Source organism: Xyrauchen texanus, chromosome 6 (genome assembly GCF_025860055.1).
Source record: "Xyrauchen texanus isolate HMW12.3.18 chromosome 6, RBS_HiC_50CHRs, whole genome shotgun sequence".
Lineage (NCBI taxonomy): Eukaryota > Metazoa > Chordata > Actinopteri > Cypriniformes > Catostomidae > Xyrauchen > Xyrauchen texanus.
This window is the reverse complement of record NC_068281.1, coordinates 31,267,764-31,287,755: the sequence shown is the minus strand read 5'-3', so window position 1 is coordinate 31,287,755 and position 19,992 is coordinate 31,267,764. Positions and strand designations below refer to the sequence as shown.

General features: G+C 38.3%; 1 protein-coding gene across 1 annotated transcript in view; it reads left to right on the top strand.

The window, feature by feature from the left end:
- The first annotated feature begins 3,057 nt into the window (after positions 1–3,057).
- LOC127645409 (chloride channel protein 2-like) overlaps positions 3,058–19,992 on the top strand; it is a 53,563-nt gene continuing 36,628 nt past the window's right edge. Inside the window, exon 1 of the mRNA XM_052129020.1 lies at positions 3,058–3,118. Coding sequence (XP_051984980.1) covers positions 3,068–3,118 — 51 coding nt within the window. The 5' untranslated portion in view covers positions 3,058–3,067. The remainder of the gene's footprint in view (positions 3,119–19,992) is intronic.

Here is a 19,992-nt window from a genome sequence, read left to right as displayed (position 1 = left end):
AGAGGAGCTCTTATCAAGACTAAAAGCCGGCGAGGAAAAAAATGTAAGTAGCTGACCAAAGACGAAATAGCAACGGTGTTCAAGATTGCTGACGATAAACTGCGCGTTGAGAGCGCTTTCGGAGTCACCAAACTGCGATCAAAACAATTCGTTAGCCTTTAAAGCTTTTGCATTTCATTTTTATTCCAAAGGGCGCATTATATCGACTTGGTTATCCCTCGGGGCTCAAGGGCACAGTGTTATTATAGGGAGTTGAACATACGCCTGATTCCTTGTCAATTTTCTTTAATGAGGACAAATAGGCACAATTTAGTCCGACCGGCTCATTGCAAGATGATATCCTATCCCTCTCTATAAACCCTGTAGATTTAGTGGTGTATGCATCTAGATCCAATGTCCCTTCAAGGTCCTTTCTTGGGGATGGAGGAATCTGAAGCGCAGAAAAAAACAGACATTCATACTTGCATTCACATGTTTCAAGTCAGGAATTTATGGAATGTCTACATGCATTTGCAGACCATGCGTCTATAATTGAAATGGAATAGTTTTAGGCACTTGGGGAGAAACTTCATCTGCTTAACTTGACTGATTGCTATAATGGCAGGTTGAATAAGGCAAGATTATTTTGATTATGTGCTGAATGTGTTTTGATCTATACACAGTTTGTTGCAGGCCAATGTTTAACACAGGACAACCACATGCTATTGAGCGTAGTGCGTAATGGGTCATATTCCCCATATGGGATGGTAGTGTGTGATCCAATATTGACACTTGTTTCACACTCCCATATGCATCGACGATTCAACGTCTCATTTTCCAAGAGTAGACACATATTTTTATAGTTTATAGTATTCTTAACTGTAATTTTAAGGGGCCCAGAGCAATATACAGTCAGGGGGCCCAGAATACCTTGCTATGGCCCTGTGTAGACTGAGTATGATGTTCAAAGACAAAAAGGTCTCATAGGGTACAATGGGGCTAAAGGCACACCTAAAGTAAAATGACTTCTTTTCTCTTTTTTTTCTGATCACAAAATGTAGGCATATCAAGATTGGGGGGAAAAAAACATGGATTTTTATTTAATATTATTGTTGGAGCAAAATCATTTGTGTAAAAATAAATAATAACAGAAGGTTAAATTAAAACCTGCTTTGATTAAAATTCAGTTTTTAAAATAAGGTGGTGAGGGGCCCTTTACCCCACATTTGAGATTTCAGAAAAGTATGCACCATTTCCTGTGAATTTCAATCACATTTGGCATTTCATAACATCTCAAGTATTCTATTAACAAATTAATCTCCATTGTGATTGTATCAGTCAATGTGAGCCCATTTAGAAAATTCTTCATTACAAATCTATTCACCCCACCTAAGAAAAACAATGTGTTTTACGGGGGCCTTTAGCAGCTGGGGGGCTTTTTACCCCAAATACAGTCCTTTCACTTATTGTCCAGTTATTTAATATCTTTTGATATAATCACCTTGAACAAAACTGAAAAGTATTTTGTCAAGCTATCCTTTGGATAATTCCAAGGATAGCTTGGAATTAGCTACATTAGCTACATACATTTGCAACATTCTCAAAATCAACTTTTAGAAATTACACACAATGACCCCATTGATCAGGAAAATTGTGCAGTGCATATAGTGACAAACAGGTGTTTAGGAAAGTGCTGTGGTAGTTTTGTTGCTATTTAGTGTTTTTGGAGAAAATCAAATCAAATGTGCCTTTTACCCCATTATATCCTATGTATTTATTTCAAATTGATCTGGAAAATTTGGAGAAACAGTCTATGTCTGTAAGGAAGTGTTGTGATAACAGACATTATGTGATGTAGATGATAAGACATGACAGTGTAGCCGCTGTTGCTGTCTACAGTATGTACAGTATAAGCAGAGTTTTTGAGTTAGGCCTGTGTGCATGAGCAGGCATAGAGGAGAGAGAGTGGGAACAAGAATGAACACATAAACAAAAACACTGCAGTGTTGCAAGAAATCTCTGAATTCACAGTGGTACTGTACATTCATATTTCATCTCATTCTGAGGCCCTGCTGTTGCCTGAGTTGGCAGTAGACCTGTTACTGAGCCCGAATGCAGCCTACCAGAGTTTTTGTCTCTGCAGGGAAATCTCTTTAACAACCTATTGGTTTTCTCTGTCTCTCCAAGGAATTCTGTCTTTCATCCCATGAAGCTGCTGGTGCTTGTGTGCAGAGCTTGAAATGCAGCTTATGCACAACCATATCTATATTTGGTATTTACTGTAACCACCATTAGAAATATTAATGAATATTTTGATGAGCTGCCCACTATTCTATTAATGTCATTTTACAGATGAGCTCAATTCCACTAACAATCGATAGAAAGACTAACAGGTTAAAGGTAGAGGGAAACTGTCTACCCATTTGGCGTTTTCTGTCAACTATGTTTCCAATTTAAAAGAGAATCTTTGTTTGATTCACTGGAGTCATTTTTCCCACCCAAATGTAACATAACCTGTTCCTGCCTTGGTACAGGATGGTACATGCTGTTTAGATAAAAAAAAAGACTGTGTGGACCTTTTAATGGCTTGGACTGACTGAATAAATTATACCTCGGGAAAAGAGAATGCCAGCACCAGTTAGTGATGTCAGATACTGTTCTGCTGTGCATTTCAGTTTGTTTAAATCTTAGTCATGCAATATCCTGGCATGAGTAATCTACTCTTTAAGTGGTCAAGTTCACAGCTGTACAAATATAGCGATTACTCACATGGATATCAACTATATCTATTGATTTTTGACAATCGAGTCAACAGGTATCAAGTGTAGTAACCTCTGTCCTCCCACACGAAGCGAGCAGATTTCCTGCGCATTTATGCCATATTCATCAAGCCCAGCAGCGCGCTCTGTCAGAGGGAAGCGTTCATTCGACTGCTTGAAAGGGAGCTGGGCTGTTTTCTGTGAAAGGACCTGTTACTCTGTTCTTGCTGCTTGTTGGATTGCGTCCCAAATAGGATGCGGATGTGATCTTGTGGTGTATGGAAATACGGTACACGTTTAAATACTTCATCCCTGTCATATTAAAGGTTATGGCTCAAGACAGAGTGCAGGAACGTGTGCTTCAGTACCAGCAAACTCTGGTGAGTAATGCAGCTAAATGTAATTATGCTCATATTATCTTAAAACTAGCGGCTTTCACGTCTGCAGAAGTGTGTAAAACTATGAGAGAGTGAGTGTGTTTTCTGTTAGTGTGTGACATTTCTTAATTAAATGGGTGAGAATGTAATATACTCTAATTGTTATAGGCCAGTCATAAGACGCATTATAGGCAATAAGGATGTTGCATCTCACTATTCATGTCAAGAAATAAATCTGCTCTGAAAATTGTGTTTTGCTTGAGAGAAGTAAAAAATTTAATGTTATGAAAGACAGTTGATATTGCATTTGTGTGTCTTGTTTGACATTTGCAAAAAAGTTATATGCCATCTCCCGCTAATTAAGTAATTTGTATTTTGATACAACTGGTAATTTAGGTCTGTCGAGTCCATGATAACATTTTATGCATAACTAATGTGGCTTTAATGGCATCTTTTGCAGCTATGAGTTCACCCAAATTTCAAGTTTAAAGTCCCCTTCAGTACCCCTTCTGCTCGTGCTCTTTTACTAGTGGACTAAATGTAGATCCTCTCTGAATATTAATTGACTCATGCACCAGATTCCTCCCCCATTTCTGTCACATGTTGATTGACAGCTGTACTCTGGAGCACTTTACAGTGATATATCAATATTCAGGCAGATGTAAAGAGAGGCGGATTGAAGGACACATTCAGATGGTGTGTATGGGGTACAGACTCTTCATTCTGCACCAAAATCCCCTAGTCCACCCCTCCCACTAACACCCATCTATCTGAACAAGTTGTTTTGCACTGTTATGACAAATGTGTTTGCATAATGAAGGTAGGCGTTAAGTGGCCACACTTGGATCCATGTGTTGCATTTGTATCTTGTCTTTTTGAGTTCAGGCTATTTCTGAGCAGCTTTTCTCCCTGCAGGGCCAGACTATGTGTTCCACAGCGTCTACATATGTGATGAATGAAACTGGGACATTTTTTTTTCCCAGCCCAGCTTCCCTTATCGGTGAGAGGATCAATACAGAGCTATACAAAATGGTGGCTTGAGACTCACTGTTTTATTCCCTTTCTCAACACCTTTCCCTATTGACCTGGTTCTGATTGATGTCTTTATCATTTAATGTCCTTGCAACGTGCTCCACTGCACAGCCAGATACAAGTCTGGACACATTTGTCCAAGGATGGATTAGTGATGTGTACTTTCCTCTTCATGTTTGTTTTTCATTCATTATGTGAACAAGCTCACTCTGTATTTTATTATCTCTTTTTTTGAATATCTCTAGAGATATTGCTATGCATTTTCTTTTGTGATTTACTATTTTCCGAGCTGAAATCCACAAACAGATGCTTAATTTGGCTGGTGGTGGTTTCAATGTTGTCATTTCTTGGAAATCTAGGCCTGTACAGTGATTCATGTTTGCACAGAAACTCCTATTTAGAAGTCGTGTGATTGTACCTACAATAATATCATCACAAAGGTCCTTTTAAATAGTCTTGCAAGTATGGGCATCACAAGTGAACTAATGCGTGCTCTAGCAGAGTCTTGATTCATTTCAGCATACTCTTCGGTGGCCTTTCGTATCTTGCAGCTCTTGATAGCACATGCCCACACTATTTGCAATTTTTTCCACTTTGAGTGAAGAATCTATTTTATCAAATCTTTTTCAGCTGCACTGGCAATGCCTTGAAGAATTGCAGTGTATTGTTGAGAAACAGGGAAAGAACCATGAAGCTTCCATTTTTGCTTCCTCAAGAGAGCCAGGTCAGATTTGTTACCCACAAGCTCTCTGCAAAAATAGCATGCCTGGGGATGCTATCCTCACAGCATTAGCACACATCACTCCTTTGTGTCACAGTTCCCCAACAGCATAGTCCACTGGAGAGCCTTTGCTATCACCCTGTCTGATCACCAGCAGCATTCAATCCATCAAAAATCCATCCAGCATCTCCAGCTGAAATGCTGCTGCCCAAATTGGGATTTACATATGAGAGCCAGACAGAAGCTGAGTAGCGACTAGAGAAAGGTGTCAGTTTGGAGGCAAGTATTGGCAAAAAACAAGATGTACAGTTTTTCCATGGAAAATCGAAGCCGGCTGAACAGTCAACATCAATTTTAATCAGAAAGTCGCACACATGCAATGCGGCATGTGCATCTCTCTCTCTCCCGAACCGTCTCTTGCTGCCCTTTATCTCCATCTCTGGCTGATCAGCTGATTCAGCACCGGCCGTGCTCCATCACGGCACGGCCACGCCCTCCTCCTCATTACAATTTCCTTTTAGCCAAATTTTAAGATATGATCTTATGTATCCTTCTCTGGGTAGGCAATCCTAGAATGAACCTTGATGAACTCGGTGGAAAAAAAAATCCAAGATGGTGGACAATGCAAGATAAATTTAAAATTATCAATATTCTTATTATCTATTCAATACTGAAAACAACACAATATTCTGTTTTCATTGTATGGAAAACAGAATCTAAACATGTGTATTTCAGTCTCTCAGACCATATTCAGCAGTGAAGGTGTATGACCCCTGGTTCTGACCTTTCAGTCTGTGTTTCAAGATTGAGAATATGAAAGAGCAGATGTTTAAGATAGTATGCCAGTGTCCTCCATTCCACTGTGGAGGGGAGCAGGATTTTGGCCACTGATGAGATCAAAGTCTGTGGACATGCAGAGGATACTATTCCTATAGTGCGACATCAGCCTCCCTGTATGGGGTACGCCGTCACTGACATGTGATAAAGCTTTTAGAACTACTAGATGATCTTTACAGTTGAGTTACTAAAGCAGGAAGACAGTAATGACCTCACAATTTGCCCATAAACCATGGATAAAGAGATTAAGGTGGGAAGTCTCCAACAACCACTGTGACCGGCTGCAGTTTTTGTTTTACATACAGTACATCGATCAGTGTTTTTCATATGCTCTTATGTGAAAGTAGATATGCCATTAATCATTCACCAAGATCACCCCCCCCCCTCCATTTTTGTCCCCTCAAATTAAGCAATAAATAACCTTAAGCAGGCAATAACTAATGAGAGGCATACCTTCCTGATTGCAAAACGGATTAAAGAAGGCAGTTTAATCTCACATCAGCATTTAGTTGCATGATCCCCATCCAAGCATCTGAAGCACCATTTGGCTCTGGACCACTATAATTTAATAGAACACCTCAGGTAAGGATATTACAAATTTCTTTAATTTTCTTCATTCTGGCTCAGTATCAAATTGCTCCACACCAGGTGCAGTGATTTGCAGATGAATCATTAGTGTAATGGGATCAATGTCTTGAGTCAGTCTTTTTTTTCTTGGAGGGGATGTTTTTTGGGAAACTGCTGACAGGGGTTGTTTTCGTGCATCTTCTGCCTCTGTTAAATGCTAATCCAATACATCTTCTGCCTCGCTTCCCTCTTTCCATTATATATATTGATGCAGGTCTGACATGGAGGAGCTAAAACTTGTCAAATATCTTGATAAGCTTGCTCCTAGAGATGTGATGTAAAATGCTCCAACTAGGGAAAGGAATCTGCACAAAAAAGGTTTGATAACACAAAATTAGATTTCAAGGCCCAAAGCTGAGGGAGCTTAAGTTTATGAAAAAATGTTAAGAGAAGTTTCTGCCTCATAATTGCTTCATTTAAACTAAAACACAAGTTTTAGAGTTATGTTTTTGGAGCTATATATAACTTGAATTTGGTCTGACAGTGATATAACTTAATAGGGTAAAGACAACTAGATCAAAAAGTTTGTAGATAGATAGATAGATAGATAGATAGATAGATAGATAGATAGATAGATAGATAGATAGATAGATAGATAGATAGATAGATAGATAGATAGATAGATACCCCATGCTAGGGTAACACCATCTGGTTGCTAAGCAGTTACCAAGGTGATGGTCAAAAGTCTCCTTGCTACCCTGAGTAAAATTAAAGAAATCCAAAAGTCTCTATGATGTTCTGGTGCAGAGATATGTGCCAATTGCAGGGTTGGTGGTTCGATTCCTGGCCCACACGACTCCACATGCCGAAGTGTCCTTGGGCAAGACACTGAACCCCAAGTTGCTCCCAATGGCAGGCTAGCGCCTTGCATGGGAGCTCTGCCACCATTAGTGTATGAGTGTGAATGTGTGTGAGAATGGAGGATTGGGACACAGTGCTTTGGTAACCTCTAAGGTTAAAAAAGCGCGGACCATTTACCAATACTCAAAAGGCCCCTTGCTACCCTGAATCAAATGAACGAAACTGGAAGTTTCTACAATGTTCTGTGCAGAGATACAGTCAGGTCCATAAATATTGGGACATCGACACAATTCTAATCTTTTTGGCACTATACACCACCACAATGGATTTGAAATGAAACGAACAAGATGTGCTTTAACTGCAGACTTTCAGCTTTAATTTGAGGGTATTTACATCCAAATCAGGTGAACAGTGTAGGAATTACAAAGTTTGTATATGTGCCTCCCACTTTTTAAGGGACCAAAAGTAATGGGACAGATTAATAATCATAAATCAAACTTTCACTTTTTAATACTTGGTTGTATTAAAAATCCTTTGCAGTCAATTACAGTCTGAAGTCTGGAACTCATAGACATCACCAGACGCTGGGTTTCATCCCTGGTGATGCTCTGCCAGGCCTCTACTGCAACTGTCTTCAGTTCCTGCTTGTTCTTGGGGCATTTTCAGTTTTGTCTTCAGCAAGTGAAATGCATGCTCAATCGGATTCGGGTCAGGTGATTGACTTGGCCATTGCATAACATTCCACTTCTTTACCTTAAAAAACTCTTTGGTTGCTTTCGCAGTATGCTTCGGGTCATTGTGCATCTGCACTGTGAAGCACCGTCCAATGAGTTCTGAAGCATTTGGCTGAATATGAGCAGATAATATTGCCCGAAACACTTCAGAATTCATCCTGCTGCTTTTGTCAGCAGTCACATCATCAATAAATACAAGAGAACCAGTTTCATTGGCAGCCATACATGCCCACGCCATGACACTACCACCACCATGCTTCACTGATGAGGTGGTATGCTTTGGATCATGAGCAGTTCCTTTCCTTCTCCATACTCTTCTCTTCCCATCACTCTGGTACAAGTTGATCTCTCTCATCTGTCCATAGGATGTTGTTCCAGAACTGTGAAGGCTTTTTTAGATGTTGTTTGGCAAACTCTAATCTGGCCTTCCTGTTTTTGAGGCTCACCAATGGTTTACATCTTGTGGTGAACCCTCTGTATTCACGCTGGTGAAGTCTTCTCTTGATTGTTGACTTTGACACACATACACCTACCTCCTGGAGAGTGTTCTTGATCTGGCCAACTGTTGTGAAGGGTGTTTTCTTCACCAGGGAAAGAATTCTTTGGTCATCCACCACAGCTGTTTTCCAGGTCTTTTGGTGTTGCTGAGCTCACCAGTGCGTTCTTTGTTTTTAAGAATGTTCCAAACAGTTGATTTGGCTACACCTAATGTTTTTGCTATCTCTCTGATGGGTTTGTTTTGATTTTTCAGCCTAATGATTGCTTGCTTCACTGATAGTGACAGCTCTCATATTGTGAGTTGACAGCAACAGATTCCAAATGCAATAGGACACTTGAAATGAACTCTGGACCTTTTATCTGCTCCTTGTAAATGGGATAATGAGGGAATAACACACACCTGGCCATGGAACAGCTGAACAGCCAATTGTCCCATTACGTTTGGTCCCTTAAAAAGTGGGAGGCACATATACAAACTGTTGTAATTCCTACACCGTTCACCTGATTTGGATGTAAATACCCTCAAATTAAAGCTGAAAGTCTGCAGTTAAAGCACATCTTGTTTGTTTCATTTCAAATCCATTGTGGTGGTGTATAGAGCCAAAAAGATTAGAATTGCGTCGATGTCCCAATATTTATGGACCTGACTGTATGTGATTTGTTACTTGGTTGCTAGGGTAATCCCATTTTGTTGCTAGGCAGTTACCAAGGTAATACTCATAAGACTCCTTGCTACCATGAGTTAAATAAACAAAACCAGAAGTGTCTACAATGTTCTGGTACAGAGATGTATGATTTTTCAGAGTGATACTAACAAGGCTAATTTCTAGCCTGAGTTATACGAGCCAACAATGAAGTCTCTATGATATTCTGATCCAGAGATATCATCTAAGGTCATTTTAATGGAAGTCAATGGGTTTTGATTGCTAGGGTGCACTAAATGGTTACTTGGGTGTGGTTAAATATTGTCCAGAAATTTCATTCACAAAAATTGCCTTGCACAATTTACACATTTCTATTACCGCCAAATGAAAGTATGCAGTCAAATACATTTAATTTAAAAGAGATATTTGTGCACATTACTGATCATGAACTGACACATGAACTGATCATATCTGCAGTTAATAATCAAATAATCATCAAATGATGGAAAAGAGTGTTATAACCTGGCATATATCCAGATGCACGTGTCGTCAAGCGCACGTCCAGGCATCTGGATCAAATTGATGCTGCAAGTCCAGGCAGAGTGTGTCAAATACAGTGGTCTGCAGTATCCACCGCTAGATTGTGCTCAAGATCGGACCGCAAGATCAGGATTGCGTGTGGAAACAGCGCTCAGTAGTGATTTTGTAGGCATGTTTGCACAGGTGCCTGATTAACATAATTTCTTTAGTAAATCAATGCAGAGAGTGTGTGCAAAAAACGGCGCTATTACAGTCCACAATTCATTCTTAGTGAATCTGCCCCTCTGAGTCATTTGAAAGGGTTGTACTATCTAAGGCTACATTCACAACGCAGCTGAAAGCGGCCCTAATCAGATTTTTTCACTGACATGTGACACAGATCTATTAATTGGATGACAGTGTGAATAGCAAAAAGTGCTTTGAATCTGGCTTTTTCAATTCTGAGTTGGGCCACTTTCATATGTGGAAATAAACGTACAGGGCTGGAGACACTTTAGTTACTATGACTGTGTCCTATGAGACTCAAAGTTTTCTTCCTGCAGGGGACGCTTGATGGCTCAGAAAACAGAATCATGCTTTCATCCACATTCAGATCTCATAATGCTCATTGGATTGTCAGTTTAAATAAAAACTGATAATTACAAGGATTCATAACTGTGAATAGAAATTCGCCTCAGCAGTATCTATAAAATAATTTTTAAAATCAACATCAAGTAATAATAAACTACTGTGATTAGACCATCCTGGCCAGTGCTGAGAATAGTAAGAGGTACCTCATCTCAGCACCATCTACATGCTGCTTCAGTAGCGGTCCGGACCTCTGGACAATAATTTATACCTTATTTATGATACTGAAAACTAAAATAAACCTGAAATAAAAACAGACCATAGACAATTTTTAAAGAATTTGTGTGTGGTGCCAACCTGCACATTGTGCCCCTGAGCACATGTCCAATTGCCCATATGTTTAATCCGGCCCTGGATACATATAAGATTTTTTTGGATGTGCCTATAGTCTGAACAGCCAAGTCAGATTTAATGTGATTTTTACATTAATCTATCTCAACATTCGTCATTTGTGCACTTGATTTCCGACTTATATTGACGTGTTACGGTTTAAAACCTTTAATAGTGAGTCATATCTTTTCTAGTTAATGCATTCATTTATTTTTTAAAGAGAGAAAATAAAATTAAAGGCTCAACAGTTTGGACTACATGTAGTAAAATAGGCACATGAAAAGATACAGACATAAATTTGTGCAGTGGATTATTGACGGATGAAGTGGGCATAGGCATACTACAAATTTTTTCAACCCCAAAATACATTTAAAATGTGAACAATCTTAAAAAAAAAAACTGATTTGAGCAGAAAATTCATTTATCTGCGGTGTGAACATTTTGGGCATCAAGTGGCGACCCAAGACAGTACCATAATTGCATATCATACAAAAAGTAAATACATAAAAAAAAAAAAAAAAAACATTTTTGGTAATATTTTAACTATTTTACAATTTAGTATTGTTTATCCTGCTGTACGCGACCCTATCAGAACAGACCTGCAAGATAATTTTGGGTCACAACTAGTGCCCGACCGATATATTACCGATATTAGCCTTTCACCGATATATCGTATTGGCATATAAGTTTACCGGTATGCGCAGATATGAAAACTTTTTTCAGAATATATAATGCAGAAAACAATGCTTTAGAATTGTGTCATGACGTAGTTTGTCCAACAGAGCATGCTCCAACTCCATTGTTTAGAGAGCTGTGCTAACGGTGGCTCTGCAGACAGGGCGGAGTTAAGTGATGCAGAGTTGAGTGGTGTTGTCTCTGTAAATTGCTAACTAGATTGTGAAATACACACTGGAAAGTTAATAAAAAATGACCCTGTCATTTTCCCTTTTCAATATAACTAATATAATGTTAACCCTGTACCTGACAACCATGTCACTCATGTCTGTTTGCAGTTAGCCATCTATAGTTTGTCAGTGCAGTCAGTAATGTAGCAGATTGAAAGGTAAACATCAGAACATTTTTTTGCAGCTTAGCAGACAACAGTGTGGTGGTGGATTGTGTCTGTTGAGTGTTGATTTCACGCTACGTTGTTACCTAGTTGGTGAGACGCAATGCTAGTCCATCTTTTACTCATAGATAAATAGCTAACCACGTAGCTACTTTCAATGCTAATCAGATGAGTGATAGCTAATGTGTAAACATGTATTCACCAAACTGTTGCAGACTGTCTATTCACCAAATTTGAAGTTTGATACCCCTTCAACCGAAAAATTCCAGCCGTTGCATTTATAATATGTAATATTTAAAAGTCTGGTTTTCCACTGTTGAAAGTTTCTCCTGAACTTGTATAGCAGAATACAGTGTAACACCACTGCCGCTGTTTATCTCTTGACTCGGCAGGTGTAAATACTTCTTGTTTTACAATCTGCCTATAATTGACTGACTAATTGAGTATTAAAATAGTCAGCATTTGACTGATACTAAACAGTATTACTGATGTTTATTTAGCCATTTATAAAAAAAAAAAATATTTATTCTTTATTTTAATGGTCAGAAACTGACTGATACTGAACATACAGTACTGATGTTTTTAAGCTATTTATTGTATTTTTACTTATTCTTTATTTTCTCAAAGTTCATTTCTAGAATTTTTTGACCATGTATAATTATAATGTAAAATATTCTATAAACTATATTGGCCACCATATCGTTGATCAGTAAATTTTCCCCCTCTAAAATTGTTATCGGTCTCAAAAATCCCATATGACAGGGTGACAGGGCGGAGGGCGGGGCCGGGTCGTGATTTTACACACCCGGTCCCTTATCAGGCTAATTAAGCCTCAGAGAGGGATAAAGGCCGACTGCGGATGGTGGTGCGATAGAGAGAGAACGTTTACGGGCAGCTGTCCGTCCTATGTGTGTGTTTGTGTCTTTTGGTTTATTTCTTCATTAAACTATTATTTATATTTTCAAGCCAGTTGTCGCCCCCTTTTTTCCATTGTTCCCTTTACACTGGTGCCCAAACCCGGGAAGGAGGAGGGATACGCTGTAGTAGAGTTCTCGCTGCTACCATCCACCCCAACGGAGCAGCCGGGGCCATCTTCCGGGGATGCCCGGCCACCTGGAAGTGGAGGAACGGCCGCCGACCATGAAAGGAGAAGGACCTCCTAACCGACCGCCTGAAGCGGTCAGGGCCGCTGCCAGGGGCGAAGGTGTCCCCTACCAGCCGCTGAAACGCGGGTGTTATCGGTCTCAAAAATCCCATATCGGCCTGTGACAGGGCGGAGGGCGGGCCGTGACAGAGAGAGAACGTTTACAGGCAGCTGTCCGTCATATGTGTGTGTTTGTATCTTTTGGTTTATTTCTTCATTCAAATATTATTTATATTGTCAAGCCGGTTCTTGCCTCCTCCTTTCCATTGATCCCTTTACACAGTCGATGACCCACCAGTTGAGGACCACTTTTCTAGATCACATCTAATTATCAACCCATGTCCTCCTTGTTTGTTTTTTGTGTAATGGATATTTTTGGTTAAAATTTGTATCACTCTGCACTAAGATATTAACAACACAACCAACTGAACAGATTGTACTGTACATCCATTCATCTTAGCCTCATTGTGAAATCTGTGAAAAATTAGGCATCTACCCTGGATCTACCTTATAATCTATATTGCTGTTTTACTTGGTGTTTACTAGAAACGTGTGTATTATTATAGTTTCTTTGTGTACTATGTTTTTTCTTTTCTCTCCCCATTTGGAATGCCCAATTCTCACCCCAGTCCAGGTGGTGGAGTATGAATCTCAAGTGCCTCTTTGTCTGAGACAATCAATCCATGCATCTTATCACATGGCTTGTTGAGCGCGAACCACATTATAGCAACCATGAGGAGGTTACCCCATGTGATTCTACCCTCCCTAGCAACCGGGCCAATTTGGTTGCTTAGGAGAACTGGCTGGAGTCACTCAGCACACCCTGGGATTCAAACTCACGACTAGGGGTGGTAGTCAGCGTCTTTACTCGCTGAGATACCCAGGCCCCTCTATATGTGATTGTTAATTATGTTTCCCACATTACAAAATTTGTACTGAACAGCTGGTTAAGCCAAATTCACATTGTAGGATTTATGCCACTTTTTTGCCTGACAAAAATGATTTTACAGATCATAAAATGTTTTGTTTGTTATAAGTCTTGGATTTCATAGTGTGACATGCCTACTGATGGCCGATGAATTGCCTATGTAATGAATCTTATCCACTGATGGCATTCTGGTTGTGTCAGAAAATTTAGGCCACATTCCTGCAGTGTGAAGGCTTCTATGACGCCTGTCTAATGAAGAACCAAAAACAGCACAGCAATTGATGAAGCAATCAATGTGTGTTTGTGTGTGTGGGTGCTGTATGTGTGTTTGTGAAATAGAGAGAGAGAGGGAGAGTGACAGACAGAAAGAGAGAGAAACTTTCAGTTTAAAATGTAAAAAAAATAAAAGTTTTGAAACTAGCATATATATTGAGACCTAACTTAACGCTCTTGTTTGCTAGTGTTAGCTTCACATTATGATTGTACTATCAAAATTATCATGATTGCGCACTGAAGAATGAGCAGGCCATGACATCCTCTTTTACTCAGCCACAAATGACCATACGCCCAACAACACTTACCACTTTGATGATGTTACTCTGCTAATAAATGGTGAGAGAGTTTAATTGCACCAGACTAGTATGTCAAGCTGTCTAAGAAGGGACAAGTGCCAAACTGATGAAGATCAGGTGTCTGGTGTATATTTTTGAGGTATCAGTGTTGGAGGATGGCTTCAGGTGGGTAAATGTCCTGAGTGAGTGACAAAGTGGTGCAAAGGTTATATAAAACGAGGCAGATGGAGCAGAGGAGGAAGAGGAGTGTGCGGATCAATCCATACCAGGCTGCATTGCTTTCTCTCTTTGAGCTGCACCTGCTCATGCGAGCAAAGAAGAGAGTCTGCTGGAATCGTGATGCTCATCTCAATGTGCCGCTGGCGGCACAGCTACTCAGATCAGAGTGTCATGTGTTTATAGAAGAGAGAGAGAGAGAAACACGCAGAGGGAGTGGGAGAGAGGGATTGTGGCGCTCACACAACGGACCTGCCAATATCCCCTTCTCTCCATCTTTAATGCCGTGGGCATCTGCCTGTGTGGGAGCAGCTGACTGTAAGAACAAGGGGTGGAAGAAGAAAAGAATGAAGAAAGGCAAAGGACAGGGTTACAAAGGGTGGGAAGGGCATATAACACCCCCTTACAGTAATCCACACAGGATTTTTAATATCAGGGGTAAAAATGTCAGTACTACTTGATATAAAATATTAAAAATAACTAAATATGAATTCAGCATAAGCATTCTAAGTTACTGAAAGCATTATTGCAGATTTGCAACAAACTATCGGCGGTTCTAGACAATTTTGACTGGGGTCTAGAGTCGGCCTTAATGCTTGTAAGCGGGCAACTGTACAGGGTTGGAAAGGTTACTTTTTAATTTGTAACTTATTCTGTTAGATTACTCAAGGTTAGTAATGTATTATAAATACTTTGGATTACTTCTCCAGCACTGGTAGATTTTGTCACTTGTTTTGTCAGAGACACGATTTTTAACCTAATATCAAAGGTCTTACTAGAAAAGAAGAATTTATGATTCAACATGAATTTTCTTGATAAAACAATATGATCGTGTCTGGTTACATGTGCATGTAAAATGGCTAGAAATAGCATTTTATCTTAGCACAAATCTGACAATTTACACAAGGTTTGTTTCTATTTCTTCTGCTCCAAACTTACTTCAAACTAACTTCTCTGTCCGCTCGTATGAATGTAACACATCATAAGAAAGTGTTTCACCGCTGTTCTTTGGATCGCATCATTTATATGCATAAATGTTTTCCATCTGAAAGAACTAAATATTAAATTAAACAAATTACAATAAAATGCAAATTAATCTCTTCAGTAATGAAAATACTGTTTGTATCTTACTGTATTGTAATTACCAATGATTTAAATTCTAACTGTCGTGGAATACAGTTACTTATATTTTGTATTTTAAATATGTAATCCTGTTACATGTATTTTGCTACTCCCCAACCCTGCCTGTACACATGTAAAACATAATTTGCTGTTTTAATATTTGCGGACATGCAATTCTTTAAGACAACCAAAGATTCACCCAATTTGAGTTAAAATTGTAATTGTTAAAATTGTAAATATTTTTTTTTAAATGCACCCTATAAACTTTAAGCCATGTTACCATGCTGTTCTTTAGAATGACTAATGCAGTCATGAATGAAAGGCTACATCATGATTTTAGATTAGAATTTAATCAGTAGCTATAATCATCATGTACAGGTCGTGTAAATAGTCACCATGTCATTTAAGATTCTTTTAAGAATTTTTAAGCACATTTTTAAATGGTCCATTGTAACAAGTGAATTTGTAAATGTATGTATCTATCTCAGTTACTAAGTTTAAAAAAGTTGCATGCATTATAATTATAAGTGACCAATGGCTTTAATCTGTATGTGTGTGTGTGTGTGTGTGTGTGTGTGTGTGTGTGTGTGTGTGTGTGTGTGTGTGTTAAATCATTATGTCTGTCAGTGTCTATGCTCATTCTCTATTGAGTGTGCTTGACTTGCATCTCTTTTAGAGAATGCTGTTGCTAATATTAAGCTCAATTCTCCATTATTGAGCACATGTGAGTCTCTCCTTTATGATTGCTGCACCACGCGTGCAGTATTTGATTGATAAATGGTGTTCATAAATGCCGTTGTGTTTGTTATCTTCCCTATAAACTATTTAGCGCTTCTCTTGCATTTAGTTTGCAAGAGATGCAGGATCTACTCTGCAGCTTTGTTCTCTCTCTCCCGGTTAGTTGTGACTGTACCCAACAGTAGGGTATAATGGGACTAAAGGCTCCCCTGGGGTTAAAGGCTCCATTGATTTTATTTTCTCCAAAAACACTAAATAGCAACAAAAACAACCACTGCACTTTCCTAAACACCTGTTTGTCATTATGCATTATACATTTATCATTTTCAGTTTTGTTTAAGATCATTCAATCAAACGTTTTTCAAAAACTGTCAAAAAACCTTTTAAAAAAGTGTGGTATTTGGGGTAAAAAGCCCCAAGTGTGGGAGCCTTGGGGTAAAAGCAAACATTTTTGGTTATTTTCTTAAAAAGGTTAGCTTTTCATCATCGATTTATCTTCTGCTGAAAAAGGTTGTGCATATGAGCTGACATCACTTCTGTAACAGCTGTGAAGTACTTTTTAAGTCTGTAGTTTTGACTGCACCTGCAAAGCAATTTGCATGAATACATTTGATTGAATGAGATGTGATAAAATGTGCTCACCTAAAAGTTGCTGGTTCTTGTTTTAAAGAGCAGTGTAACTGAGTTTTTCCCAGACAAGCTTAAACACGCACGCTCCTCTGATGCTGTTGCACGTGCCGCTGAGTGTTAAAATACCTCATTATTAATAACATAAGTGTGCACTGGAAGTTGTTCTAGAAATTAAAACCTGTTAGATCAGGGGCGTAGATTTCAGGTTATAATCAAAACAACCAAGAAAATCAGATCCAGATCGGGTTTTGTGATAATAAATTGGGTTTCGCCATAAAAGTAACTTAACTTACACTTATATTTACACCAGTATATATAATCCACATTAAGCAGAACTGAAACTGGAGCTGGCAGGTCCAAAGATGCAAAACTAACGCTGAACCTCTACCTAATGTCCATTTGTTAGTTGTTTGACTTTCGGATTCTCCTTCCTGCGCCAACAGGAAGCCAACAATTTTACAACTATATCATTAGCACAATTAGGTTAAAGAATATACAGTATGACTATAACATACAGGTATAAAACTGAACTCAAATGGTCAACGCTTGTTGTAGCTGGATAATTATGCCTAATACTATGCCTAATTATACTAATATCTCTGCAGAACAAAAATGGGCTTTTCCCAATCAGTGGATATTTTCAAACCATTGAGATTCCCTACTTTCATTGGATAGTTTAGAAATCCCATCCCGGTTTGGAAACGTTCACTGATTACTACACTGAGATTCCCTACTTTCATTGGATAGTTTAGAAACGCCCATCCTGGTTTGGAAATGCCCACAGATTTGAAAACACCCATTACTGTTCTGCAGAGACCTATACTTGGTAAAAATGCTCAGATGGGCTTTCATGGACTAGCGCTTGTAATGGACCATCTGAAAATTCCAAGCACAGCACTAAAACACTGGAGGTGTCCAAGTATTCATTCCAGGGACTAAAAACAAATTGTTTTTTATTTCAGTTGGTTCTGAGAAAAAACTGTATTTTTTCATTCCAGTTCAGAAGTTCAGTTCTGCAGTCTCCTTTCCAAATGATTACCAGTTAGAACGAAATAAAAGAAGGGTTAATAGCATTCTTTTTAAAATGACAGTACTCTGCTTGGAAGGTGAAATACCAATTGCAGTGTTGCCAGATCTTGCAAGAGAAAGAAGCAACATGGTCTGGAAAAACAAGTCCAAAATAAGCCACTTGCCTCACAAAAATAAGCAAAAATAAGCAATTTTTTTCTGTGTGGTGGATTTATCAGCATAGAAATCATTACAAGCAGTTAATTAACTTAAATTTGTATAACTTTAATAATTTTATTTACAGATCTGCTTCTCAGTCAAAACCCAGCAGCATCAAATCTGTATTAATGCATCATATCTAACAATAATTCAGTGAAGACTTGGAAACAACTGAGAAAAGTACTTTTTACCTCTTTTAATGTTTTCCTTATATATAGATTAGCCGTGCATGTATACTGTATGTAGTATTTATACATAGTTGTTAAAAAGGTCTTTATTCAGAGAATGCAACATCTCAATGGGCAGTTAGGTAAAGAAATGTGTGATGCAACAGTTTCCTTTAGGATCAACGCACATGTTTTGTTATTTTCAGGCAATATGAAGTTGTGAAATTCCAAAAACATGCTGTAATAAACCCTTTTGCCTTTGGTTTCACTTAAAAAAATATTGGAACAAAATTAACTGGTTAGAACCGGTTACCAGCACTTAAAAATAGCATTTTCATTTCGGAAAAACTTAAAATCACTTTGTTTTGGTTTTCAGTAAAACAATTTGCTAAAAATATATAGTTTTCAGTTTTAATTTTCATTCCTTGTTCATGGAAGTTTTTAGTCCCTGATTAATTCATTAATTAATCCAATTAAAGTGTTAAAGTTATGCATACAATTTACAATCTTTAGAATGTATAAATGTTTTTTAATAAGTATTTAAGACACTTGGACACCAGTGACGTTTTAGCACAGTGTGTGGAGGTTTCAGATGATGTCTGAACCAAAAGCGTATATTCCATAAATAAATTTTACCCTGCTAAATATTATTCAGTGGTCATAATGCAATGATGTTTTGTTTAAATATTGATTGATTGCCCTATTTATTATGGTGTGGGGTCACTGAGCTCTGCAGTGGGATGGAAAATGAGAATACCACTCTTACCATTCTACCACTCCAATTGGGGGAAGCTTTCGAAATGCTTTAATCATCACCTCCAACGGCACTAGCAGAAATCTGTCATTTTGATCAGATCTCCAGGTAGTCTTGTCAGGTGTCTTATGTAATGTATAAAGTTGTGCTAAACTATGACAGTAAAGACAAAAATGAAAATAGGTTCCATAAATAAAACTGTATAAAACTGTACATCTTTTATGGTATTATTTTGCATTGTCCTCTATATGTCTCCAACTGTATTTTTAAAAAACACAAACAGACACAGAATGTACTCTTTTTTTTCCCCCCAATATGCTTTTAACTTTAAATTCATTATCCATTCATGCAGACAAGGTTTTTGGAGTATGTAGACAGAAACAGACCCGTTTAAGTAAACAAAGACAGAACTATATTTTAAATCTTTAATTGCTTTAGATACATGCAATGCCACAAAACAACATAATATTTGATTTCTCCAAAAATATGCAATAATTTTGGGTTAAGAGAAGATAAAAAAATCACTGTTAATTTTAGTGACATCAAGCTGGCAATCTGATGATTAAAATTTGGGTAATCTGTGTGCTTCATAATGTCATGGGTTTGTGCATGGAGTGTATGGCAACAACGTGTAACTACTATATTGACTATTTAAATATTCATCTGCAACAGGGTGACTGGAAAACGCTTAAGTTGGTGTGGGTAATGTCATTTATTAATTTTAGGCTCATAAATTTAACAGAATTAATGACTATTTAGGAGGAACTTTAATGTTTATAAGCGTCAACTTGCTCTGGCAAATTTTTGTTGTATGACATAATCGCACCCCCATATCACAACACAATGCAGCAAAAGTAAAAATAGTTGAAATTCTGGTCGTATATTATTACTGTCTATCTCTGTGAAAAACAGGCTGCCA